This window comes from Corvus cornix, chromosome 4A, assembly GCF_000738735.6.
Source record: "Corvus cornix cornix isolate S_Up_H32 chromosome 4A, ASM73873v5, whole genome shotgun sequence".
In the NCBI taxonomy this organism is placed as follows: Eukaryota; Metazoa; Chordata; class Aves; order Passeriformes; family Corvidae; genus Corvus; species Corvus cornix.
In genome coordinates, this window is record NC_047058.1 from 10252561 (window position 1) to 10279382 (window position 26822).

General features: G+C 41.2%; 1 protein-coding gene across 7 annotated transcripts in view; it reads left to right on the forward strand.

The window, feature by feature from the left end:
- The first annotated feature begins 618 nt into the window (after positions 1-618).
- The window catches only part of GRIA3 (glutamate ionotropic receptor AMPA type subunit 3), a 149629-nt gene continuing 123425 nt past the window's right edge, over positions 619-26822 (forward strand). For 3 of the 7 annotated variants that reach the window (XR_005604668.1, XM_039571838.1, XM_039571839.1), the window contains exons 1-2: positions 622-1246; positions 2114-2272. Coding sequence is in view for 6 of the 7 variants with exons in the window: in XM_039571838.1 (XP_039427772.1) it covers positions 1156-1246; positions 2114-2272 (250 nt within the window). In the remaining variant the exon portion in view is untranslated. Of the gene's footprint in view, positions 1247-2113; positions 2273-26822 lie in introns of all 7 variants that reach the window. The other 4 variants (XM_039571840.1, XM_039571837.1, XM_039571836.1 and 1 more) reach the window with 4 other exon arrangements.

The following is a 26822-nucleotide window of genomic DNA, read 5'->3' on the forward strand; positions in this document are numbered from 1 at the left end:
CCTGGGGCAGCTCATCAGCTGACACGTAAGTTCTGTCTTTTCCCAGCACCAAGGATGAAACAGGGAGACTTAATACGAGTTCCTTCCTTTAGAGGAGGTTGGGGAGGACCTAACATTCCCTCGTGTAGGATTAAACTCTTGTCTTTCTTCACGGCACTGTGGGTGGATGATGCTTGCCTGCTGAGGCGCTGGCACTGGAGGAAGGATGGGGAGAACTCGGGCGCAGGGCCGGCAGCCCCTTAGGGAGAGCGCACGGTCCCTCGGCATCCCTTGCTGTGGCCCTTTCCAGCCCTCCCTGGGCAGCCCCAGCACTCACGTCTCTCCCCAGCCCTTTCCCCTAAGGCGGGGCCCAGCGGTAGCCGCCTGCCCCGGCCCTCACCGGGCCTCTCACCCCCGGCCCCGAGCCGCCTGTGTTGCCTCCCGGCCCTCAGTCCTGGGGCGCCCGCACCGCCCACCGCGCACGGTCACAGTCACGGGCACAGGCAAGACCCGACCGCCTCCCCATCACCCCCGGCCTCCTCTGCCGGCCCCGGCTCGGCTCGGCTCGGCTCCCCGCCCCTCCTTCCTTTCCCCGCTCCCTCCCCCGCCCGCCCACAGGCGCACGCACCGCACTCTCACACACACACACGCGCACACACACACACCGAGCCGATGCAGCTTTAAAGGGGCAGCTGCAGCCCGGGGGCCGCCCCACGTGAGGCCGGTGCGCTCCCGTCGACCGCAGCCCCGAGCACTGAGCCGCGGCCGGAGCCGCCGGGGCTGAGCGGGCGGGCCGAGCGGAGCGGAGCGGCTGCCAGCCCGTCTCACGCCAAGTTTGATCGATAACCCCCTCCCGGCCCGGGCGGAGCAGCCTCGGCGGCTCCGCTACCCACCATCTTTGGGGGAAGTCCCTGCGCTGGGGGGGGCTGCTGGAGACGGGGGAGAAAGGCAATCTCGCAGCCAATGAGCCCTGCCAGGCTGGGGTGAAGACGAGAGCAGAGGGATTTGGGGAAGGAAAGGAAAAAAAAAAAAAAAAGGAAGAAAGGAGGGAGACCATCCTCCCCACCACCTCCGCCAGCATCGCCACCACCGTTGACACCGCTTCGAGTCTCCAGTTGCGCCCATGCCTGTGCCGCCAGTTTCGGTTTAGGGGCTGAACCGCAGGGGCTGAAGAGAATGGGGCAGAGCGCGCCCCGGACCCTCCTGCTGCTGCTGGCGGGGCTGCTGGGGGAGGCTCTGGCGGGGTTCCCCAACACCATCAGTATAGGTAAGCGCCCGCCGCGGCACCGCGACCCGCGCCTCCCCCGCCAGCGGGGGGAAGTTGTATGGAGGGGAGCAGGGGGCGAGCCCGGGCGCCGCGGGGAAGGAGCCAGCCCTGCTCTGCTTCCTTCCCCTTGTTGGAGGCGAGAGGCAGCGGCGGTGCCCGCGCTGCGCCGGCGGGCGGCTGCGAGCGGCGCCTGGCTGCCCGCACCGCTTCGAGCGGCGGGGATCGGGTCCGCGCTCTGCGGAACCGTGCCCTGGAGCAGTGCATCCTGTGGAGCACATAATGTGAGAGAGTCGCGGCGTGAGTCTGTAGCGACGTGCCCGAAAGCCGGGGCCGAGCGAGCCGTGAGGTTCAGGGCAGCGAGTGAAGCGGGGGCTGTTCCCTGCCGTCCCTCGGAGCATCCTTTCCCTCGGCCGCGCTATCGCTCCACCAGACGGTGAAACCGCACGTTTGCCGCGCCGGACGCCGCCGTGTCCCCGCACATAACTACAGTGGCGATATTTCGGTAGTCTGGACAGGATTTAGGAGTCACGGTTCCCCAAGTTAGACTTTTAAATCTGTGTGGGCATCCGTGTAAAGTGGCCTGGTTTTCAAGGTGCACCTGCAGCTCCAAGCGACTCTCATTGCTCAGGGGGCACCTGCATGTGGTGTGTGGCTTTAAAAGCCTAACTTTGGACTTGGAATATGTATTTCATGTAGGTGCTCTGTCAGAGTTACGTGCTCAGGTTCAGCCTGCTCCTGTTCATTCTCTCCTGCAGTGTGCAGCATGCAAATGTAACTTATTGCCATTGTTTCTCCTCAGAATTAAGTCTGAAATACCTTTCCCTTTTTTCCTTTTTTTTTTTTTTTTTTTTTTTTTCCCTGTCCTAGGTGGACTTTTCATGAGGAACACTGTTCAGGAGCACAGTGCATTTCGATTTGCTGTGCAGTTATACAACACAAACCAAAATACAACAGAAAAGCCCTTCCATTTGAACTATCACGTAGATCACTTGGACTCTTCCAACAGTTTTTCAGTGACAAATGCTTGTAAGTAAATACCTGGTTTTAAAAAATATATTTATTTGTTATCTATCCTTGCATTCAGTTCCTTCCTGGTAGCTAGAGTTCTTGGTCGTAGTGCAACAAATGTGTGAAGTGACTGGCAGTTTAATAGGTTTGCAGTATTATATGGAACTCAGGAAAAGTTCTCTCCCACTTCATCCCCTTAGTTTTGTTTTTCAGGAAAACAACCATGTTGTTGATACAGCAGTGTTGTGTAGCTGCAATCAGTGAATTGCTGCTGAAGTAAGATCCCTTTTCTGTTGAGGCTACAACCTAGCCATGTGAAAAGGCATAATTTCAAATAATACTATGTAGGGAAAAACCTGAAACAACTGTTTAGAAGTGACCTTGAGGGGAGAAGGCTAGAGGGGCTTGCTTGCCTCATCTGCCTTGAAATACTGAGTTGTTTTCTTAGAGTGAGAGTCCTGTGAAAAGCTGGGGAGACTGTAAACTGACACATACCGTTATTGCTGAGGGGAGAGAAAATGGAATCAGAATGTTTGGCATCACATTACAAGAAATAGCTCTGCACAAGCAGTGCACACGTGTAATTTGAGCTTTTATTAACAGAAGATGCAAAATAGGACTTTGAATATTGCTAATGTGGTGTTAAAACGCAAAATGTCTTTCAGAAAGACTTGTGCGTGTTCTGCATTTTAAAAAGCATTCCTTTACCAGTAGTAGTTCCTGGATATTTGTTTTACTGATGTATCCAAATTCGGTCCTACACAAGTTTTATTGTAAACCTTTGAAAATGAAAGGAGTCCTCTTCCAAGGTAGCTGATGCACTTTGCAATGTGGAGATATATGTCTGTACATGATCTAAAGGACCACTGAATGCAATGTACCAGCTTTGTATTATGAAAAGGTTTCCTCTCAGTTTGCAGGTTTATACTCACAGTATAAAATGATCAAAGAGGAAGCATTGCACTAAAATAATGAAGTACTGGAGTACAGAAAACTAGTATTGTTTGCTTTAAAAGAGTTCTGTGTTTTGAATAACTTATTTATTTTTTCATTTGCAGGAGATAGGATAGTTCTTACATTCCTGTCCCACTGTGTATTCTGAGAAAGTTGATGGTTAAAAAATAAACAATAAGGAAATATTTGGACAAATTTTGGATTGATATTCTAACATATCCCCCATGTGACTGCTTCTTGGTAGTGCAGTGTTACACGTTCCAAAGGGCTTTGAAGTAGGACCTTTAAAACTTTTGCAGGGGGGTTAATTATGTAATATACAATAAAAATATTTGGTAAAGTGGAAAAAAATGGTAGATAAAAGCGTGTTTCTACTTTGCATCTTATGTTGTTAATCCTATCCAGCCTCAACAGCTCTTACAACCAACATCAGACTATTAATCCTTAATCAGTGTAATCCCTTCAAGAGGCTGTATCTCAAACACAGCTTCCTAAATATCAATTATATGGATTTAAACTGAATACATTGAACTGCTTGGGTGATTAATTATTAATTGTTTTTTAAAAGTTGTTACCAGCACGTCTCCCACCAAGTCAAATGACCCACAGACTTGTTTAGGGGCAGTCAGTATATTTAGTCAGTGTGCTATTCATCTTCTGACATCTAATGACTTTTGTCAATGCTTATTAAAAGCTGTGGCAATTTTAGTAAAGTGAGATGGTTTTCTGTAATATAGGGCTGCATGTTCCAACACCCGTATTACCAATATAGTAAAATTGGGAAAACTTAAATATCTGGAGAAACTGTAGACCAAAGAGTATGTACCTACAGTAACCTATTTAAAAGCAGAAGATGTGAAAAAAGAAACAGACAAAAGAAAATGAAAAGGTGACCTTGTCTATACTGTGTCAACCATCTTATAGTACTGTTGATAAGAAAAGAATATGGTGAGTCCAAGTCACCCGTCATAGGCTTCAGTAGCTCAAAATACAAAAAAAACCCATTAGAACAGTTGTTCTTTTGAATCTGGTGCCAATTATCTTTGAAAGCCGAACACTTATGTGTATCAATGCATTAGGATGAATTAATAGCTCCTCACACTACCATACCAAAATTCCAGCCTTTAACCACATCCTCGCTTCCTAGTGGAGTGGCAAATAATTTCAGTGTGGTGCTATATCCATGAAGGAATTCTTTCCACAACATTTTTACCTCACTTGGAGATAAGCAAGTCTCCAGTGCTGTCACTCAGCCATTTGATCAATATTTGCAATTGGCAGGGTTCCATAGGAGAGAAACCTGCAGTGACTCTGCCTGCCTTCACTGGGGAGGAAGGCTGGGGCTGACTTTGTGGTGGGATAGGTACAGGAGCTGAGGGGAAATTGAAGAAAGGAGCATGTGTAGCCTGAGCCTAGTGCCTGTACTAGTCAGTATCCATAAAATAATACTTTTCATTCTCCTTTGCATTGATTTGTGTGATAGCGACTGTAGTAAGTGTTTGTGTGTGCAGGGATTGAGGGGGCCTCTGCTCAGAAAGGCTTACGTTCTTACTGTACAGCACCACATCCCGCTTGATGCAATCTGGTGCATTCCAAAGGAGAAAAAAACCTCTTCTGAAGTATTCTCATGAGCCTGAGAAAAATAGCCCACCTCTGGTACGGCAGATTTGGCAATATCCCAGCATGGGAACAAACTTGTTTAGAAGCAAAAGAAAATTCCTGCCCTAAGCCCCTCCCTCTCATTCCTTTTTCAGTTAAATGATGCATAAACTGATTTATGTACATGTATTCCCTGCTTCACTGCTAGCACCAAGCCTCTCTCTGTATATTTAATTTACACATATTCATACTGTATTTATCCACTCTGTATTTATCTGCCCACTTATTTATTTAGCTGTATGATATCTTAACAGAGAACAAATGCAAACACAGATGAAAATTCCAGTGTATTTAAAGGTGAATTGAAGTTTATCTGTTGGCTCTAGGGAAATTATTATGTCTCTTGAAATATGCAGCTTTTTGCTATCAGGAGAAACAGAAAGCAAACTAACATGACCTATGAATGTATAAAATCAAAATCATATTATATTTTCTTTAAAAATGCTCATTTAGGGAGTGAGCTAGCTTTTTCAGAATAATATGAATGTAACAACCCAAATATATAATTTTTTCACTGAAGCAATATGTTCCATGCATTTCTCATCATCTCTGATGAAAGATGTTAGTGTTAATGTTGAATTGTGTGTATAGTTCTGTAGATCACATTCCCTAGAAATAACCCACGTCTGTCGTTCTGCTGTGCACTTGTAGTGCACTATACTAACACTGCTCCAGCCTCTGCAGTGTCAGCTCATTAGCACACAGATCTCATATTCCCTCTCTGCACTGTCATTGCAAAAAATTGCTGTTGTACACCTTTACAGCCAACAAATATGCCCTTGCCTTATGTACAATTTTCAAGAAATATTTAGAAAAGTAAACTAAACTTTATGTATAGTCTCCCTTAAATTTCTCAAATGAAAGCATTTTTTAATGAAAAGCATAGTTTTCATTAAAATCTGTTGATCATGTAATGATAGTGGTGGGATGTATGTGGATGAAAAGGGGCTGTGATTGTAGAATCTAATTAATCTACAGACAGATTCCATCTCTCCGTTAAACCTAATCTATGAGCTGCAAATTCTTGTCCCATTAATTTTTCTGAGTTTTTTTCTTATGTGTCTTTTGAATCCAGAAGGCTTTTTTTATTTTACCAAATATTGATGGGGAGTGGGTTTTTTTTTTTCATGAGCACTCATTTTTCAAGAGACAAAAAAAAAAAGAGGGAAGATGCAGACGTGCTAACCTTCGGCTGCTAAAATCCTGTAAGTGGTTGTATGGGCACTTTCTTGAAGGGGTCTGATTTCAGATTTACTTATAAAAATTTACTTTAGCATCCTTGCAGTCCTTGTGTTTAATCTTAAACATTCAGCTTGGGAGATTTTAATGGAAAAAGTGCCTGTTCATTGTTGCAGAAAATGATACCTCAGGACTAGTAGCAGACAGTTTTTCCAGTTGAACTGTGTTACTCCCTTTCCTGAGGCACAGGTGTGGGGGTGTGTATGCTCACACACCCCCTCACTCGCACTCGTGCACACGTGCACACGCGCGCATTTTCTTTAGGTGCTGTTCAGCATTTCTTTTTGCCAGTGGGCAGATAATTTGCTTCCCTTGCATCTGTGCACTCTTTGGCCAGCTGGCAAAGGACATTGATGCTGCAAGTGGTCAGCTGCCTTCTGCCAAAAGCATAAGCATGTGTTACTGAAAGTCTTGCCAACTTTGGACCATGTACTGGTGGTTTTGTGGGAGCAGCAAGCACAGGGGAGATGCCTAAACTCTCCCAATGTGGAATACACTTTGGTTCCTCCAGTGTTCTGTGGTAAAACACCTGGAAATGTGCTTTCTACACAACTCTATTCATTACAGACCACTGAAAATGCCTTTTATGCTGCAGAATGTGCTCAAGTATCATGTGTTACTGCTGTATGACCAAGAAAAGCAGCTGGCTTCAGTTTAGGGGTCAAAGCTTTTGCATTATTTGGTCTAGGTTGAAATGTGAAAGGTGTGTTCCAACTAAAGTTTGTTTCCACTTCATGGTAGAGCAGATGATTTGTCATTAAACTCAATGTAATCTCAGTGTTAGCAGAAGGAACCATACCACTTTCAAACTATGTTTTATTATTTCTTAAATTAATTTTAAAATAAGCTTACTCTCCTTTCTCTCCTCTGCTGCATACATAACACTGATGTACTGTTTAGATGTTAGGGTTCCATTTAGCTCACACAGTAGAGATGGAAAAAATATCTTGCGTGGATGGACACTTTTTTGAGAAACTCTGAGTTCACTGAATGAATAAAGAGTAAAGCATGGTAGAGAGTGCCATTTACTTGTTTAGTTTTGGAAAGATTTTGTGCAGATGCAGACATGAAATTGTTCACTTTTCCTATATAGCAGTGGGCCTGGAGGACCTATGGGGCTATTAGGATGGGTTGGAGAGCTGCTGATTAACTACACCTTCCCATGAAATGTGTAACAGAGGTAGTTTATCTCTGGGAGGAAATGGAGATGCCATGGTGGGAAACTAGCCTGTGACAGAAGCTTTTAACAACAACAAAAAAGCCCCATAGTTTTGTTGAAGGCTGGTTCGGGAGCTTGTCCAAGAGCTGCCGAAAACAGCAGGTTTCTTTCCTCTGGGTTCACTGTGTTCAGTGTCTGGGAGGTGGGAGGCCATCCTACTGCCAGTGTAGGACTGTTATGCAAGAAGGTGTGAAATGAGAGAGCTGATGTATTTTCAGTGTTTATTGTCACAAACCATCAATTTAACATTTTCCACTTAAAGTACATATTTTGTCATCACCAATTTTAGAATGCTAATTTGGATTTAGTTCGGCATCCTTAAAATGTTTTAGAATATGTTATTTTTAAAGCAGCAACAGTTTGGTTTCAAAGTTCTTCAAACCAAGCCAACCTATATAAATGAAAACCTGTGTTCATTTATTGTGAGAAAGGTGTTACACGAATTGGTATTGGGCATTTAAGTTACAGCCTGAGCAGTACTGAGAGCAGTACCTTCTGTGCTTCTGGAGAGCAGAGATCACTGGAAGGCCATGACTCCCTTTCTAGGGAAGCTCATAAGGCAGCCTAAAAACTCTGTACCTATTGTCAGGAGGTTTGCTATATGAAGGCATTTATTTCCACTGGAACAATGTGGTGATGTAAAAACAAAAATTTAGAAATTATTGATCTAGATTAAACCTCTTCTTGTGAAACTGTGATGATCACTGCAGTGAAGCAATTTCCAAATTTCATCCACGGCGATTCTTTCGTTCTAAATATGTATGCGTTACATTTCCTGTCAGAGCCAGAGGCTTCACTCTGTTGTATCACTCACTTTATATTATTGTTGATCTTCAGAATATCAGATGCCTTTGAAACTTCAAATTTGAAGTAATTTTTGAGTTTTCATGTGCAGTCATCCATCTGATGGAGGCTCCAGAGTAGACACTCTGTTCTGCTGATTGTAATCATTGCAGCTGGACACTAATAACTACCACACAGCCTCACAGTACACACTCTAGCCTGACTCTACTGGGAAGTTTGGAGATATTTCTATATCACCACATACAGAATGCAGAGTTCATTTATTGGTGCACAGAAATGTGTGAAGTATTCAGAGGCAGTGAGTGCCCTTCCAGCTGATCTTACAAAGATGTAACTATTAGTGGTGAAACTATTGTATATGCACAGAGCAAGAGAGAAACAGGTGATAGGGTTTCTGTGTAAAGAGAAAGAGTGAACGTAGGAACGAGTTACATCAGTGAATCCACTGAGCAGTCATTCCTGCATATCCTTGCCATTGTGTCTGAGGTGCTGGATCTGTTTTATCATCTTAACTGTTTTTAAAATAGCAAGTGGCAATATGCAATCCCTACACAAACACTACACAGGAGGCACAGAAGCCCTTATGAGTGAGGATCAATCTGCAGAGACACAGTGCTGTGGATAACTTGCCCAGGCACTTGTAGAAAGGGTGAATTGCTCTCCAGGAATGGATAATAGCCCAGGTGAGCACTCTTCTGCTGGAATGGAGCAACCTATCTGGTCACTTGTATGTAATTATTTTGCCAGACTGTTTGGATGTTTCAGATACACTGAAAGTTTATTTGCTTGGTTTGTTTCAAGTGCAACTTACATGTTTGTTTTCAGACCACTTTTAACTTAAGTGATTGGCTGTGGATGCTTGGTCCTGCCCTTGTGTTGGGCTGCTATGTGCTAGAGTTTATTCAAATGTAATGTTTGAAATTCTGGTCAAGAATTTAAAAAAAGATGCAGGGCTGCATGGGGACTTCACTGGCTAGAGAGTCTTTTAGTAAAGGGACTGTCTTTAAAATTATATGTGGTTATCTACATAAGAGGTAGCTAGTCTCTGATGGTGTATAGTTTGTGCATACTCACTTCATTTTGTGTATACTTCATTATTTTCACATGTCTTTCTCCTGGGCTGATGTGTGTAATGGTGCTTGCTGACTTCACCATGGGTAGTTTTGTCACATGCAAACAAGCATTTGGGCCTGGCCTGTCTGGTAAAGAGACTGAGCTTGGGAAATGGTGGAATCCTCTGGTGACTCATAGCATGATTTAGAGTAAGTTGATTTGTCCTTTTGGTAGCACAGTTTTGCTATCTCTTATACAAGGACAGTAAAATTTACCTCTATCTCACAGGTACTGCAAGGCTGTTCTCAGTGAAAAACTTGGAGAGCTTAGGCTAACAGCATCATCTTCGATTCATTGATCACTTTTTCCACTTCCTAAAAAAACCAAACCCAAAACCAAAAAACAACCAACAAAATGAAAAAAAAAAAAAGAAAAAAAAAGAAAAAAATCCCCACCAAAATCCAGCCTACTTTTGATCCTATTGAAAGATGAACTGAAATTGGCAATTACAAATTTGCTGTCCTTGCTGTAAGATGTTCGTTGCCACTGATGGACCTGGGAGAACGTGTCGCAGCGGTACAGCAAGCCAGTCTATCACTTGGCAAAGGAGGAATTTTCAGGTCTTTACCTGAAGTAGGCAAAGCTGTTGGAGAGAAAAGAAATCTAATATTGGAAATTTTTTTGTCTCCTATGCCCTTTGGGTTTTTATAATAGGTATGGTCCATCCTGCTGCAGCACAGCATCTGCCCAATTCTTGCCTACCTGACCCCACACTCAGACTGTTTATTTGAGTGATGGCAGAAAGACCTGTCTTTACTAGGAGTGCTGCTGTCTGTTGATTTCTCCCAGTGAGGTGTGTAAAATGTGCTGTAATCAGTATCTCACAGCTGCCAGCTTTTCCAAGAGATGTGCAATAGTGCATTTCAGGGGTTGCTGCCTCCCGTGATTTCTTTGTCTCATTTCCATTTCAGAGATCTTAGTCCAAGATAAGTGCTGCAGCCTGCTTAGTGAACATGATCAGGTCTTGTGGATCACAGGGTTGCTCCATCATGACACACATCTTGATTTGTCTATGTACCCTGCTGTTCATGCTAAATTACCTAAAACTTTTTGGTGGTTGTCATTGTCATTTGTGTTTTTCTTCTGTGAGGGAGCTGCAGGGGGAAGATGGCTTGGGGAGAAATAGTAATGGGTAAATTTTTTCACGTGATGAACTTTTTGTAGTCTTCCTGCAGGAGAACATGGTGAGACACTGATTTTTACCAGCTACAGAGGTTTTGTCTTCTTAGACTTTACCACTTGTGTCACCAAGTTTGAATTCAATGAAGTCTGCTGGTCAGAAAACTCAAGTTCACATGCATTCTTTTTTTCCCAGCAGTTAGATGAGAACTAATTAGTGTCTATTGATTTGCAAAGGACTGACCCCAAGTTTAACCTTGCATTGAATCAAAACTGTTCAGGGGATTCTAAATTGTCTAGCAAGTTTAATGTACTCACCCATCTTTCTCTGAAGTGTTTGTGCAGTGGTCAAGTAGCATCTCCAGAGTGGCTTCACTACTGTTGTGGAATATGTGAAAAGCACTTGGACATAAGGAAATGCTGAATGAGCAAACATTCTGCACAATACCTACTATCCAACTCTGAATTTCTTTTTTAAAACATTGCTTTTGTGCCTATTTGCTTATGACTTCTTGATGAATAGAAAATAGTGCTAAAGAGAAAAAAGGTACATGATCATACTGTGCCAGCTAATCCTATTTCTTTCCTATTTCAACCATGTCAGCAGAGTGATTCTCATGACTAATGATAGTTTTTTATATATTTATATTGAATGCCTTGGCCAGCTCAGACCTAGTTCCTCTGTAGAACCATTATCCCACTGTTCTATGCATCCCAGAAACTAATTGTATATCCCAGAATATCATGGTGGGAAGTGATGGAAGCTATGTGACTTGCTAATCTTTCATTTCAGATGTAATTCCAAAAAGGTTTTAAAGATTTAAATTGGTATCAACCAGAAAATAAGAGAATTAAAAATAAAAGCTTTTTTAAATAGTTTCAGATTTAAAAAAAAATTACTCGGCTTCAGTTGAAGCCAAATGTTTTGTTTTGGAAGTGATGATTTCTGTTTTGTGCATTTTTTTTCCTGGTTGAAACAATTTGGTGAAGCTTATCCAAGTTAGCAAGATGTTTCTGCAGGCATCTGCCTTTTTTGGTGTAAAAGCACCTGTTCTGTCCGGTTTTTATAATGACATATAGATGACGGATGCAAATATAAAATTGTGTGTGATTTGGAAGAAGCTGTCTGCTTTTTTTCTGGGTATATAGTTCAAACTGCCTGTGATGGATTTTATGGATAGATGACTTTTCTCAGTCAAAGTATGTATAGCATGTCTTTCCACACCATCTACAGGCAATTTACTTTATTACCTGGAGAGGCAGTACGAAAAGCCCAAAATTGATTAAAATGTGACCAGTTAACCCTCCTGAAATTTTCCACTACTCCAGTTTGGCACTCCAGGTGCAGAAGCTGCTTTAAAGCATGGATCAGTGTAGCTTTACTACATGCAGAGGGTAGTAAATGTCGTGAAGGTTTCTACAACTGCAGTGTCCTGTTTCAGAGATGTGTGTTCATACGCATCAGATGTGCTTTGCTGACAGTTACTTTGTTCTGTATCACTCAAAAAGAAGTTGCAAGTGGTGATACTTAGTTATGCATATCAGCAATCACCACTGGGACCTAATGTTTTAGTGCTTCATTGTTCTACCCTCAAAAAAAGAAAAAAAAAGCCTCTGTATCCCATTCTTAGAATAAATAGGAGCAGTCAAGATATATAATGGGGTCTTCCTCTTATGTGATTTACAGCAGGGTAGATTTGGAATAGCTCTGTGAAGTCAGTAAAGGCCAAAAGCAGAGTGGTCCCCCCTGGGGTGTTCCTGGCTTTAAGTAGGGAATGTGGGTCCAGGACAGCCAATGGTTTCTTCAGAGGAGAGTGAACATCTTAATCAGTAGTGCACCTTTCCTCCAGGACTGTGCAGACTCTTGACTTCAGCAACTAACTGAATACACCCCTGTGTTGCATTGCATGTATTTCCTTCTGGAACTTCGGGAAATTTAGCAAAATGATCACGTTCAGCAGTAATAAGTGTCCCTTTATAAATGATGCTGGGTATCTCAGAAGTATCTGTAATAGACTGTGTAGAGCAGAATCTGCCAAGGAAAGATTTTGTTTTTCAATTGAAACAAAATAGTGTAAATCAAATAGTCTCCAGCGAAAAGTGCTGACCCTGCTTTTAGCAGAAGTCACTTATACCATGTCTACTTTCAGATTTCTTTTTTTTTCCCCTTTCCCCACTACATATATTTTTTGTAGCTCTGAAGCTTTCACTACTTTTCTCTGCATCAGTTTATGTACTTTGCAATTCTTTTATGAATAGAGGCTGTGTGACATTAAAGACTGTAGACTCATCTGTGAAATTTAACTCATTGTGTCTCTTAGGTGCTTGCATGAATAGTAATAGTCTTGACTGAAAAACACGGCACCTTTTTCTGAGTCGTTCTAGAGATAATTCAAGAACAGATCTCTGGTGGAACAGGGTCTTTTGACAGAAGCATAAAGCTAATATTTTAATTTGTTTTCATTTGTAAAAACACCCTGTTGTTTTTCAGAACCTATTGTGGGTAGTGATGCTGCTAACTCCTGCATCCTGGTCAGGTTCCATCTTGGATCAGCATCAACATAAATCAGTTATTCTCCTGGAAGCTTTATTTAGATAAATTATCTGCACTTCCTGTCTTAAATTCTTACTGTGTTTTGCAGTGCTAGCCCCTGTTTCACATAAGATGCATTTGAGATTTGAGGCAATCTCTGCATGTGCTGGAGGATACAATTTGATATTAAAGTTTATTTTCCTTGTGGGCTTTTCTGCAAAGATTCTGTGCTTCCTTGGTGCTGTCTGGAGATTCTCTGTGTTAATAAGAATTGTTTTGTTAATTGATTCCAGAATCTGCTGCTCTGGGATAGTCTGCCTTAGTCAGGATCTCCACATGAATTTTAAAATGGCATCTTGATGGACAAAATCCTACTTTCTAGTATGTTGTTTCTAAAACTGATTATACCAGCCCAGCATACTTCTTGTATATGCTGGGTTGATTTCAGTTTATAGCAACATTCTTTATAAGGAGATTAAAATCAAAATTAATTGTGTTTTCAGAAGCCTGGGTGAAGCTATGTATGAGATATGAATAATTTCAGTTTCTCAGAAATTCAGCTCTGTAACTGAATGTGTGTGCAGTACACTTGCAAAAAGTATCTGAAAACTCCAAAGGCAGGAGACGTTCTGCAAAATGGGTATGAGAAGGGCAAAAGCAGTTTGACAGTATCCCCTGCTATCCTGTCTGCCTCTTTCCTGGATGAAAGAAGCTGTAGAAGTGTAGAGCATTAAGATCAAACCTCCTGGATAATCAGGACTGTGACTTTGTTCTGCATGACAGAGAAGGGCCTGCAGTTCCTGCTGCTGCCTGCCTTTTCCACTGAGCCTGCCAGCAAAAGGGTCAATTAGTGCCAACTGCAGGAGTGCAGGTCCCTTACAAAGGCCTGTGTCCACTTAGAACTGTTCATTTAAGCTCTCATTATGAACTTCAGGTTAATAACAGTGAATGCTGCCACTTAATCATTTACCTGAAACTGAGAGACTATTTTACCAGTTTAGCCATCCTCCTACCTAGTTCAGATGTGTTTTTGTGACTGAGTCCAACTTTAAATCTCCGGAAGAAGTGTATCATGTTGTGCTGTGATGATTACAGTTAAAGTGTGTAGAGATTTTTTGGCAATATAGAATAAAAAGTAGTAACTTTAGAATATTGATGATCAAAGCAATAAAGATCTGCAGCTTGATAAATTCACCCATTCTTAAAAGCTGTCTTTTCTTCATGAATGTCCTGCAGAAAATTTTACTTTAACAATAAAATCAAGGCTTTCATTTTAAAACAGCAACAGCCTGCCTTATTTCTCGGAGGTGTAGAGGCACTAACTGGGTTTTGAGGTTCCCCTGTTTGTCCACTGGTAAGTGAATGTTCTCTTTCCAGAGAAGTTGGTGCCATTAATCTTTTTGCTTTTCGTGGTTATGCTGGAAACATCCCACTGCAGTGCTGGCTTAGTGTGGCTGGGTGTGCTCATTGTCATTAAACCAGCAATAAGCTTGTAAATTGGATAATGCTACAAGATGAAGATTATTTTGATTGCCAGAATATAAATTTTCTAAGCAACAGGCTTTAAGACTGAAAAGTGATTGTGAGTGTAGATGGAACAATGTGACTTTTGAAGCTTGGTGCAGAAGCGGTTTGTTTACCTGGGTGCGCACAGATGTGCTGTTGCTTCCCTCAGACTGCATTCAGAGGGCTGCAGAGCTCACCTGATGGAGTTCCTTTGGAGCATTACACACTGTGTGAAGGAGCTGAGGTGATGGCCTTGGCTCCTGTTCATGATATCTGCAGAAAAGAATTGCTGCAGTCCAGTGGTATATTGAGCTCTCTGCAGTGGTGGCTCATGGCACCACAAATCCTGCCTGGAAGCCAAGGAGTGCCAACCTCTAGGTCCTTGGGAGAGCTGATCTTTCTGCTGTTTTCACTAGAGCACACACCGGGCATCTTGTAATTCTTAACAGTGAAATAAGGTAGAAAGCCTAGTAAGAATTCCTGGTGGTTAGGAGATTTTCCTGCAGGATACGTGCCTCAGCCCAGGGCTGGTGACCCAGCGATGCACAGGGTCACATGCTAGGCAGCAGTGGTGTTGCAGCGCTTGCCCACAGCCCCAGAAGAGACAGTCACAGTGCCAGGGAGAGAGTCACTACAACCACAGCAACTGGATCATTTTCACTTCAGGGCTTTGGAAGCTTTCTTTGGGATCTGTACTCTGCAGGGATGTGGTTTTTCCCTTTAATCAGTTGTCTTTATTCCTTTTTCTCTGTTCTCTGTTCTTGCTTTGCTTTGATAGATAGGAGCAGATAGAGCATAATTTAAAAAAAGAGAGAGCTATTTCAGTTCCCAGAGACAATGAATAGGCCTGTGAATGGCACCTTCTGTTCCCCGTCTGCCTGAGTTCACCTCGCACCCATCAGCCTTGGCGTTAGTCGCACTTGCATGGAGCTGTTTGGTTTGTTTTGCTCTCAAAAACTCTTTTGAGAGCGGGCAAGTTTCACACTGAAGTAGTTAAAACCCCCTTGCTCACGTTTCCTTTTAAGTGACGTTAGTGTAAGTCACTACCCAGGCTGGGTTTGCTCAGATCACTGGAGCTTTCTGTGAATCCAGTTTGACTTTTGAGATGTTTACCAGTCCTTGAGATCATGTGAGTTTCCGGCAAAGCTGGAACTGCTGAAGCACTGGAGGGATCCTGGAGCTTTCAGTGGAGCCTGTATGTAAATACAGTAACTGTGTGAATGAAAACCCAACAGTAAAATTCATCAGCATTTCTTTAGTTTCTTGAAGGCTGCCATGCCTTCTGCACTGATACGAGACTTCTGCAGCTCCTAGTGATGATGCTGTTGCCAGTCTGAAACAAATGACTGAGATTAGTATTATTTATAGATAACCACAGAGATCATTCGTCCTTCTCAAGCTGTTTATTTTTGGGCAGCCCAGTGAAACTGATGAAATTGCCAGTTGTCTGAAATGCTGCTGCCAGTTGTTTGAATGAACGGTATTGATTATAGTTACAAGACTATTCATCTCATACTGGCACGCATACAATACATGGATTATAAAAATGTTGTCTCTGTTGACAGCTGGGTTATGAAATGGTACACTGAATTATGTGTCCTTGCAGGCAGTGTCTGTGTTGACTTTTCTTACCCTAATTTAAAAGTATTAAAAGTTACTTGAAGGAATACAGAATGGAGCATCAGACTCTGAAAATATTTAAGTACCTTTGTTAGAAACAACCAGTTAACAAGTTTATGTTGAAATGAGGTAACACAACAAAACTCCAATGAGTACTAACTGGTTTAAACAATCTTCTGGTGTGGAGGTGAAGAACATTTTGTTTTACTAAAAGAGTAAAAGGACTTCTTGGAGGTTGCAGATAGAAAAGATACTATTTAAGTGTGCTCTATTACTACAGTTTTGTTTTAAAATCAAAGAAAACCTTGAGACAAGCCTTGTTTGCAGTGCATACAGTAGTAATCTTCTGGCTTCAGAGCAAATACCTTCATCTTTCTCATTTTCTTATTTTAAAAAAAAATGCGTTAATGCAGTGATTGTGTTTGTCTACAGTTACCCTCAAAAGTTTTCTATTCTTCATTCTGTCGTTTACTTAATGGTGTGTATCTCAGTTGCCTGGCTTGTTCCATCACAATGTCTTTTGCTGTGGGATTCACTGGAGACAAGGTCAGCAGATGGCCTTTTGGCTGTGGAACAATCTGTTCTTCAAAGTCAAATGAGTTAGAATCCCAAAAGTTGAAATAAAAGCCCCTCTCACATTTTAGAGAATGTGTTCTTTCATTGATACATTGCTGTATATTTGAAGGATTCATATTTTGAAAAGTATGATCATTAAATAAAGATTAGGTAGATTTTTAAGTACTGTGCTTGAAATTTCCATTGTCTTGCTCTGTAGTCATGAGTGCTTGAAAATAGATTAAAGTTCTTGGAGCATTTTTATTTTAGTTTTACTCATGCTTACTTGTTTATATTTGAAATAACACCACTGCCTCCAGCAGCTGTCCTGAGAGCAGACTTTCCCTGTATTTACCTGTACTAATTGGTACACTGAACATAACTTCAGTAGTACACAGTGGTGACAGAAGTAACTGTAGAATGCTAGGGTGTGTTTTAAAATGTGTTTGCAATTATAGCTAATTTATTAAATAATTGCATGTAAAGTTTCATTAAATACCTAAGCCCAGATCACTCTAGCTGGAGTAGATTGACTTAGCATGGTCTCATGGAAGCAGATCTATGTCACTATGGTTCTTAAAATGATATTTAGCAGTTCTTTTTGGCAGTACAGTGTATAAAAAATATTTACAGATTTGCTATGAATTTGTGTGTTTTCAGTTGCCAAAGGGGCATATTCTTCCTCAGCTTGCATTACTTGTGATAGCTTTCAAGTGGAATACTTTTTACCATAATTCCAGGTTTTTTACAGCATGAACTTTCAATTTCCTGAATAGGAAAATAATTTTTTCTCTTGTTTTTTCTTTCTTTTCCTCTATAGTCTGAGATTTTTTTCTTAACCTATAAGATTTGTAACCAAGAAAAAGCTTCATTTGAGTGTCTCTTGTCATTGGTTTTTCAGATCCTAGCAAGCCACTTTTTATCTGTCTGCTTCCTTCTGCTAGCTTTTCCTTTCTCTCGGTCTCTGCAATGAAGCTGTTCTAATACCACCACTTTAATTGATGATGTTTTATTCTTAAATTCTTTCTCCAAAAATTTAATCTCCTCTTATGAGATGGGATATGCTCAATCTCTATATAAGTGGATGAGTTAGCGGAATAAATATCCTATGTGTTCATGGGAGAATAGACACCCCCACGCCCATGCTGTCAGCAGAGAGATGGATTCTGTTGATAATTTGCGTGGTGCAGTGGCTGACAAGATACAGCAGCAAGGATAAAACACTAGTGACTGCACTCGGTAAAATTTAGTGGTCTCTTCAGCTGTGAATGGGTCTGCTTAATTGTTCCCCTGCTGAAACGATGCATCAGAGCAGCACAAGCTGAGCAGTTGTGATGGCTGAGCTTGCTCCTGCTGCTCACAAACCAGACAGACTGTAAATGCAAACAGTAGGTGCTCCCCTTACCTCTAATTAAAGCACGGATGTGAGTTTGACTATTCAGCTGCAGTGTCAAGTTACTCACGAAAGCCAACTTGGGACGTGATAAGCAGGTATTTTTGCTAGATACCTTAGCCTATCTGGCTTCCTCAGCAGAAAGGACAGCTTGAGGGTGAAGAAATGTACAGTGATGAATCTGTCTTTTTTTTCTTTTTCTTTTTTTAATTATGGAAAACGGTTTCTACAGTTCACTTTAGCGTAAAGAGGAAAATTTCCTGTGAATCCTAAGGAAAGGTGTCCTTCCCTAAGCAGAATTGTCTCGTTCTTCTGTGGAGCTGCAATATGACTGCTTCTGTCCTGCTTGTCTTTTAAAGATACCAGATCAATTGTGGTAATAAAGATTACCTGTGATGGTTATCTGGGTTCTTGAGAAAAGAATGGCAGAGGAAGAAATAAGAAAGGGTGATAATGTCATTTGAGGGTTGCTTGTGTAGCGCTTGTAGCTAAAACACCTTATTTAATATTCTTCATTGTTCTGTGCTCTTGTCCATAGGGGCATTAACACCTTGTTGGAGAACTTGGGTGCTGAAACTGGACACCCTAATGTCCAAACTTGCCTTTCAACAGTCTGCTCAGCTGTATAAAATGCTGTGTGGATATTCTAATTCAGGCCCCAGCTTTGTTCTTTATGAGCAGCAATATCCATTGCAAGAGGCAATCTGTAATCTCTGTTAGATGTCAGTTGGGTGAGTTGTGCTGTCTTTCAGGAGAATGAGAATGTGTAGGCTTTCTTAGCTTAAATAACTGGTTATTTTTCAGGTCTGGTTAATCACAAGCCCAAGTGCTTCGCCTGAGCCATCCTTCCAGACTCATCCATTCAGGTAGCTTTTTCTAATCTTGGGCACCAATTACGTTTTTAAACACAAAAACTCTCATTATGCTGTTTTAGAGGAGGAACCCTTCCCCTTGTGTTTGACAGTTCTTATTTTTAAGAACTCTTGGGTATTATTTGTATTTTTCTTTTGATTGAAACTTGGTTTTATTCTTTTTCACTGTAACTGTGCCATGGACTAAATGTACATCTTCTGCTTGTGCGGACAATATCTGCTTATATCAAGGACACAAATTTTAAAATTATGTGTACAGCAACGTATTTGTGTAATACTACTGTGATCAGTACTGTTTCTTAATAAGCAACACCATATTATTGCTCCATTCCTGAGGAGAGTCTCACAAAGATGTGTTAAGTTTTCCAGAGTGAGATTAATTTCTCATTTGCTCCCCCCTGGTCTCCCAAAACTGATATTCAGAAATAAATCTTTTAGGAGAAGAATTTAATTATCCTGCATTTCCCACATTGTTGACTCAAATTAGCTGACTGTGCTTTGGATTCTCTCCCTCATTTGGGAAGTTTGAGTGGACTCTGTAGATTCAACAGTTTTAGAAAGAGACTTCAGAATGTGGCTTGTCAGAAGGCTACAGCTCTGTAGAGCATGATTAGTTTCACTTATTGGCTTGACCCAGCACATTTATTCTGCTTAGGTGAAGTCATGAAAATACTAGATACTGAATTTATTTACATTTGTTTGAACCATCCTTTTGGTAAAAGAAAATATTTTTATTGTGACATTTCCATGGTTTTCTTTATTTGCAGCAATACTCTCCATCTTATGTTTTTCTTCACGTTAATTGTGTGATAGCAGGATATGTTTTATTCAAGAACGGGTTTGGGTGCTGGGAGAGAGGAAGAATATGACCAAGTAAGTGGAGGGAAGCTGCAATTTGGAAAAGGATCTGGAGCCAAGAGTTAAATTGCACTTCTTTGTAAGATGTGAAATGGCTTGAAAATACTCACTTCTAGGGAGCAACCTTTGTGTGTTTGCTGGTGCTGTTTAGAAAGACTTTCAATTGCTGTATCATAGGTAGATTTTATGGAAGGGGAAGTTTTTTCTAAAGAACAGAAATTAAATCATACTTGCTTGTTTTGGAACTAATGTTTAGCCATATATTCATGGCTACTGAATTTTCTTGTTACTGTCAATCTCTCTGTTCCTATTGTCCCTCTACAAAGTAAGAGGAAAGAGTCAGTGTAGTTTTTTTTTTTTATTCCTCTGGAGTGAAAGGGAGGCTCCTATCAGCTGGCTACCAGTGAATCCTTGTATAACCCAGTAATTTTGATGGAATGATATATTACTATCAAACATAGATTAAAACAATAAAATCCCAGAGGTTCTGTACTTAAAGAGACAGGGTTAATTTATGAATTCTATATACTATGTGTAAAATTATTTCCTGCTGTCCGTACTCATAGCACCAACATGACAGTCAACCAGAGGGGAAAAAACATTTCTTCTTTTCTTTTTTCTCTCATTTTTTTAAGTGGCAGCAATTGCTGACTTGTTATAGGATTACATTCCTGTGTTTGTTAGTCCCATCACTTCGTCTTCTTTTTATTTATACAATAACAAGAAAAGAGACAGAACTGTATGTAAAAGTATACTGCTAGATCCATAAAAAATCTTGAGCAGTCCATGATTTTTCAATCCATGGAGTTCATAATTTGGTTTGTTTGATATGGTTTCTGTAGGTCTCAGGACTTTTTGAAATACTGGAATATACTGGCAGTGCTTAATTAAAACTAGTGATTGCCTGTGTTTGCATTTCTGGCATGTTTTTGCAGACTTTTCTTGGCTTAATGGAAAACTATAAAGGTCACTAGCTTGCTATATGTCCATACAGTAACTTCAGGGTTCAGAACCATGCTCCTAACCAGAAAGGGCGTTACAAGTGTATTATTCTAATGAGAAAGATTAAAATCAGAATATTTTTAAGTGTGTCACATTTATTTACAGCAGATTCAACAGTGAGTTTAGTCCCAGAGGCAAAGAATAGTATAATAGAGGGACTTGAATGCCTGCTTTTCTTTTATAGGTGGTATCTGTAGAACAGGAGGTAAGAAATATTATCTGGGCTTCTTTGGGAAGCTTGGAATAGCTGATGAATTCATCAATCCCTTTTATGCAGCTCTTCTGGAGGATTTAAATCTTCATGTCTTCAACTTATTAAATTATTATGAGAAAGTCATTCTATTGTTATCAAATTCATTTTTCTTATGCAAGTTTCTGTGCTATTTTTGTTATAGAAAGGTATTGTCTCACTGATAACATTGCCAGTGGGAAGGAGGGCTTGGACTGGCTCGTGCAAATGGAAAATACGTGGAGAAAATCACAGTACAAAGAAGTTGTCTCTGCCTGTAGATGACATTTCTTAGAAAATGAGGTCTCTTAAACCTCCTAGTATAGTCTGGAGAGACACTTCACTTAGTCCATTAATCTATCTGAAAAGCTTTACTGCCTGAGTTCAACAAATAAATCTATTCAAGGCCTACAAAATTTTCAAGTAGTCCAAAAATAGTCTGTTGATGGGACGTTTTAAAAAGCTTGACTCTGTCAGAGAGTTGGTTTGAGAATCAGACTAGGAAAATTCAGTAGCAGTAGCCCAACATCAGCTCCTACAGTGTATCAGTTTAATCAAATACAAGGGCACATTAACATAGCCCTTTCTGTTGTCTGCTGCTTGGGCAGTATAGAATTACCGGAGATGCATTTGTGTGTGATGCAGAGAAAGAGAGGTTTTCTGGTTTGGAACCTAACTTTGTGATGAGCTGCTTTTTGCTGAATGATGTGAAGGCTTCTCTTGACTATTACACAGGTTCTAACAAGAGAAAAATATTTTAAATTTACTCTGAAATTGGCAGTGCAATTTTCAAGTTAAAATTCAGAATCATTAATCTGTAAAACCTGGAAGATATTGTGAGTTACTTTATAGGAAATTAGTAAAGCAAAAATTTAATAAGTTTTTATTTGGTAGGACATGGGTACATTTAAATTAAAGTACGACATTATTTAAAATCTCTACCTGTAGTCACATATCAGTTCCTATTCTGTTGTACATAGCAAGCTGACTTTTTAAAAGCTTTTTTGAAAGGCAGCTGAAAAATTAATCGAGTTCATTGAGTTCATGAAATGGTTCCTCCCATCATTGTGTCTGTGCCTGCTATGAATAAGGGCAGCCCTGCCTCCCGAGCCTGGTCGTGTCATCCATGGGCAGTGACTCTCTCCAGTTTCATCTCTCACTAAGATTCTTCCTATCCTTAAAACACTTTTGTTCTGTGGTTGACCTCCCAGAACAGGTGGTGCTGCAAACAAGGGATAAGCAGCAGTGGGGACAGGCCTTCAGGGTGATGATGGTCTTCTGAAAAGAGCTCATCTTGCAGCTCACTGCAGAGCTTGAGGGAATTTCCCACAGCCCTGTGGGAAATTGCCTTAAGGCAGAGAAATGTATTGCTGTCTGTCATCCAAAGTGCTGCAGTTTAGCTGTTTAGTAGATTAAATATCAGAACTATTGTCCTAAAGATACACACTGTGCTTTTGAGACTGTTTTTCCCAACTCTGTACTGATTTGGGTGTTGCAGGTTTGTGTTTCAGACAGTGGTGAGACTCATCTACTTGTTCCTTGGCTGAGAAAATATCCCTTAAATGGGATAATTCCTAGTGGTATGTCAAAGACTGATTGAGGGTTAAAGTGTCTTACTGAGGGAAGGATCCACAGTGCATTGCTCTTTAGAAATTCATACCTACTTTTTGCCATAAAGATTAGTGGTTTCTTTCCCAAAACCAGAAAAGGCTTGGATAGTGTTGCAGCAACATTGTTGTTTTGGATTTCCCCCTGCTTCATTTTTCCTCTCCCTTCTAAGTTTACTCAGTAGTTTCGCAGGATGCTTGAAATTTATTGGTGTACATAAGCAAGTTGTTAGCAGATTTAGTGATTCTTGTAAAAAGCCAGAGAGAAGAATTTTCTTAATACTTCTAATAAAGTGTCAGAATATTTTCAGAACAAACCTAGTATTTGCTAACCATGTTTCCAATAGGGAGGAGCTGTAATGGCAATAATGTAATCCAGATTTTTTTTTTAAATATCTGTGGTTCTACATCCATTTATATTCATGCTGATAAGACCACAAATATGGTAAGATCATAGGAGGATTCTCTGGCCTGGATGATGTTTGTCAATAAAAGAGTTTCTAACTCATAGGAATGGAAGTTACAGGAGTCTTCTCATTTTCTTTTAACTCTCCTAGTAAAAGAGAGAGAGAGAGAGAGCAGGGAAAAGAAGGGCTGTACTTTGAAGTCATGGATTTGCAGGTGTTTTACTGCTAGGAGAGATTTTAGTAAGTGTCAGTAGAGAAGACACCAAGGAAGTGTGGAAGTGTAATGGTGTAAATCAGACTAAATCATCTGACAACCCCTAATACAGCTAGACTGTAATGCCTCATGGAAGGAGAACCTCCCACCAGAGTGAGCACCATGGTAATTTGACCCTCAGCTCTGATTCAGTGTCTTGAGCACATGCTTCAATCTTCGTTCATCAGAACACCAAAGCATGTTCTTAAAGTTGTGCACACAGCTTTGGGATGTAGGACATTAAGTAAAACCTTCTATGCATGTAGAGCGAGGTTAACTAAGCTGTGGTTCTTCAGGTGTGTGTGCTCTAGAGAAAGTCAAGTGCTGCCCCACACTGCCACTGTCTCATGACACGCCAGGGTTCTGATAAGGGCTTCTAGGATCTCTTGATCCTAGAACCAAAGGGCTGCTGGTCTGGCTTTATGAGGCATTTAGCTCTTCTCTGTCAAGTGAGGATGTGGGAAGAGTCCCAGTTCTCTATCAGCATCACTCATATCCCTGCAGACCACAGTCTCATGCTGTTGCTGATGATTAATGAGATTGTTCTCTGTTTATGAATGGAGCACAAAAAATGCATGTGCACCATGTTAACATTTCACTATGCAAGTGGCTGGGAGCAGACTTTGAACCAGTATATAAAGCTATGACAATGTGTCCAAACCCTCTGAGATTAACAAATAATTTCAAACTAGGTCTGTCACTCTTGGCCTCCCGTTCCCCCTCTGAAAGGGCAGCAATCAGTTAAGAATTAACATGTAGCAATGTCACTTTTCTTTCACAATCAGGCTTTTGCTGTACCATTTCCATCAATTTTGGCTTCCACATTATTCAGCTGTTCACCAGTCGAGTCTTTTGTTATGTGCCAATTAACCCAGCTTGATAAATAGTGATTATGCATAATTTATAAAGAATAATATTCTTTTTGTTCCCTGTAAATAAGGCACTGGCTTAGCTGAGGGTGCTGGTCTGTGAATTACTGCCAGATGTGATCGTGAAGGTCCAGGAGGCTGGTAGCAGGAAGAACTCTTAGGACTAAGGCAGATAGAGGAACAAGAATGAGAACAAAAATAGATGGGAGGATGCCTTTGTAAGGGCATTTGGGAAGTTGATGTGGCATTTTTGTAGTTTGCACTTTCAGTGTGAATAGGTCTCTCAGTTCTAGTCCAGGTTTCACTGAATTCCATGTGAACTTCTCCAGTGATACTGATGGGTGCTTTATTGGACCTCTAAGGAGCATCTTCAAATAATTTCCCTGGCTGCTGAAGCCAGTTTTCACAGCCATCCTGTTTCTGCTTCTGCATTGACTGATCTGAAGCCTCTCAAGACTAATAAGCTGAAAGCAGTGGAACACAAGGGTGAGAATTGCATAGCCCCATGAACTTTGAGTAGAACAGGGGAGGAGATACGGAAATGTGAAATCCAGTCCACTAGTCCAAGGTGTACTTGCAGGGACAGTGCTTGCTGGAGTATCATTGCAGGGCCTCCAGGAAAGTGTGAGGGACTGTTGCTTTGGATAAACTGGCTGTCTGTCAGCACCATGCTCTGCAAACATAGAGCCAGCTGGAAACCCTCCAGAGCTGGAGGCTGCTTGCACAGCTGCTGTTTTGGCGTCTGCATCCCCTTTCTCCTTGAACAACCTAATTGTGACCTTCACCTCCTGGTGAATTTTACCCAGCTCAGTGCTTCAGGTGTGTCGGCCACTTGGCCTCTTCTATCTCATCCTCTGTAATATATCCCCACAGGCCTATAAATGGCAGCACCTCAGCAGACTCAGCTCATCTTTCATCACACCGCCAGAGCCTTGTTTTGATTTATTGCCTCTCACCACAGTGGCCCAGAATGAAGTCAACTTCTGAAATCACTTAGGGAAGGATCTGCTGAACAAGCATACATTTAATAATATGCCTCTGCCTTTTTACTTCCTCCACACTGAGATGTTCCAATGATACAAGAAATCCCTTCAGAGTACTGGGGTGCTGGAGGTCGTGGCTGCTGATTCGCAGCTCTGAGGCACAGCATTGCCTTTAACTGCTGCTCTTTGATTCAACCCTGTGTTCTGCCTAACATCCTCAACTGCAAAATGCTGCCCTTTTCTGATAGGTGTGATTTATTTTTTTCTTCATACCACAAAGCTCTTGCTTGCCCTTAGCCTGTTGTTTAAAGTATTGTTAAGATAGGTCGTCTCTGAGGAAGGTAACAATAGTGAAGTGGGTACTCCGTGGTCTACCACATCTTGTCAAGTTTGTATTAAAAATGCTTGTTTGAGCGTGTCTTTTTTCCAAGGCAATGGAATTAATGGCTTGTGGAACTCTTATTACTTTGAATATACTTACAGAAACATTCATGTTACTGTGTTTATTAGATTATGCATATTATTATACTATATTGCCTGCTTTTAAATAAATGGCTGCTAAATTTTCTAGTGTGTTATAACTGGACAATTTTTGAAAGAACAGGGGTTTTTATATTTTCCTCTGACCAACATTTTTCGAAAAATTGCTTCAGAAAATAAGAGATACAGTTACAATCCAAAGTGATCACAGCGAGCAGGCATGACAGGAGATTAAATTAAGAGCATTTCAAATGGTGCAACAGATGGAAACAAGTTATTTCACTTGAGTGAGTGTTACATATTTGTGTTGCATGCACACTGTCTGTGTTTCTGCAGAGATTAGTCATGAAATAGGAGTTGGAGTCTTGGATGTGAAGAATGCAAGTGATTGTTGTTTGCTGTGAATATATTTAGACTCTCCTGCAGAAAGCATTGCCAGGTCCTCTGGCTCCCCCACACAGGTGTTAGCTCATCTCCTGTGGTTCATGGAGAAAGGAGTGTGTGGTTATGTGTATAGGATAGGCTAAAGCTTTCTCGAAGGGCAGAGCTCAATGAACTGCTTTACATCCACTCATTAAGTCTGTAACACTCTCTGAACCTGAGGGAGGCTGGTGCCATAAATCTTAAGCATCCAGGATGGTGGAGCTGCAATCAGGAACAGAGTGTTGGCATTGTGCATACTGCTGCTGTTGGCAAGGCATTGATCATGCTGGAGTAGCTGAGCAGAAACATCTCTTCACCAGGGTATAAAAGGCAGATACCAATGCCTTTCCATTTCTCTCCAGCAGTGAGTTTAACTGTCTGCCAAGAGAAGCCTCTTGCTGTTTCTCCTGCAAGCATCTACTTTGGTGTCAAGACCTCCATAGGCAGGAAGCAGAAGAGTTCACAAATAACACAAATCCACAGCATTTAAATTTGACTTCTACCACAGTGTTAGAGTCTTCTTTCTAAAAGCTCTTTGTTTAAAACTGTGTGGTATGTATTTAATGTATTTCCTTTGGAAGAAATGCTTCTTGTGAGCAGCTTGTGGGGATGGTGGGAATCAGGATGAAAAGTGTTCTGTTAACAGTAGAAGATGGTGAATTGCCAGGATGGGTTTAAGAATAGAAAACTTGGCTATAGTCTGTGGTGCCTGGTCTCAGAGCTTGAAATCCATCTTGTAAAGACACAAGCAAGGTAGTGTAGTATTCTGGTCAGCACGTATCTAAGTTTAGTCCTTAAGTACCTAACATGTTTTTTAAATCATCTTCCAAAAAAAGCAGTTGATTTTTATGGCACATATATATCTTCTCTC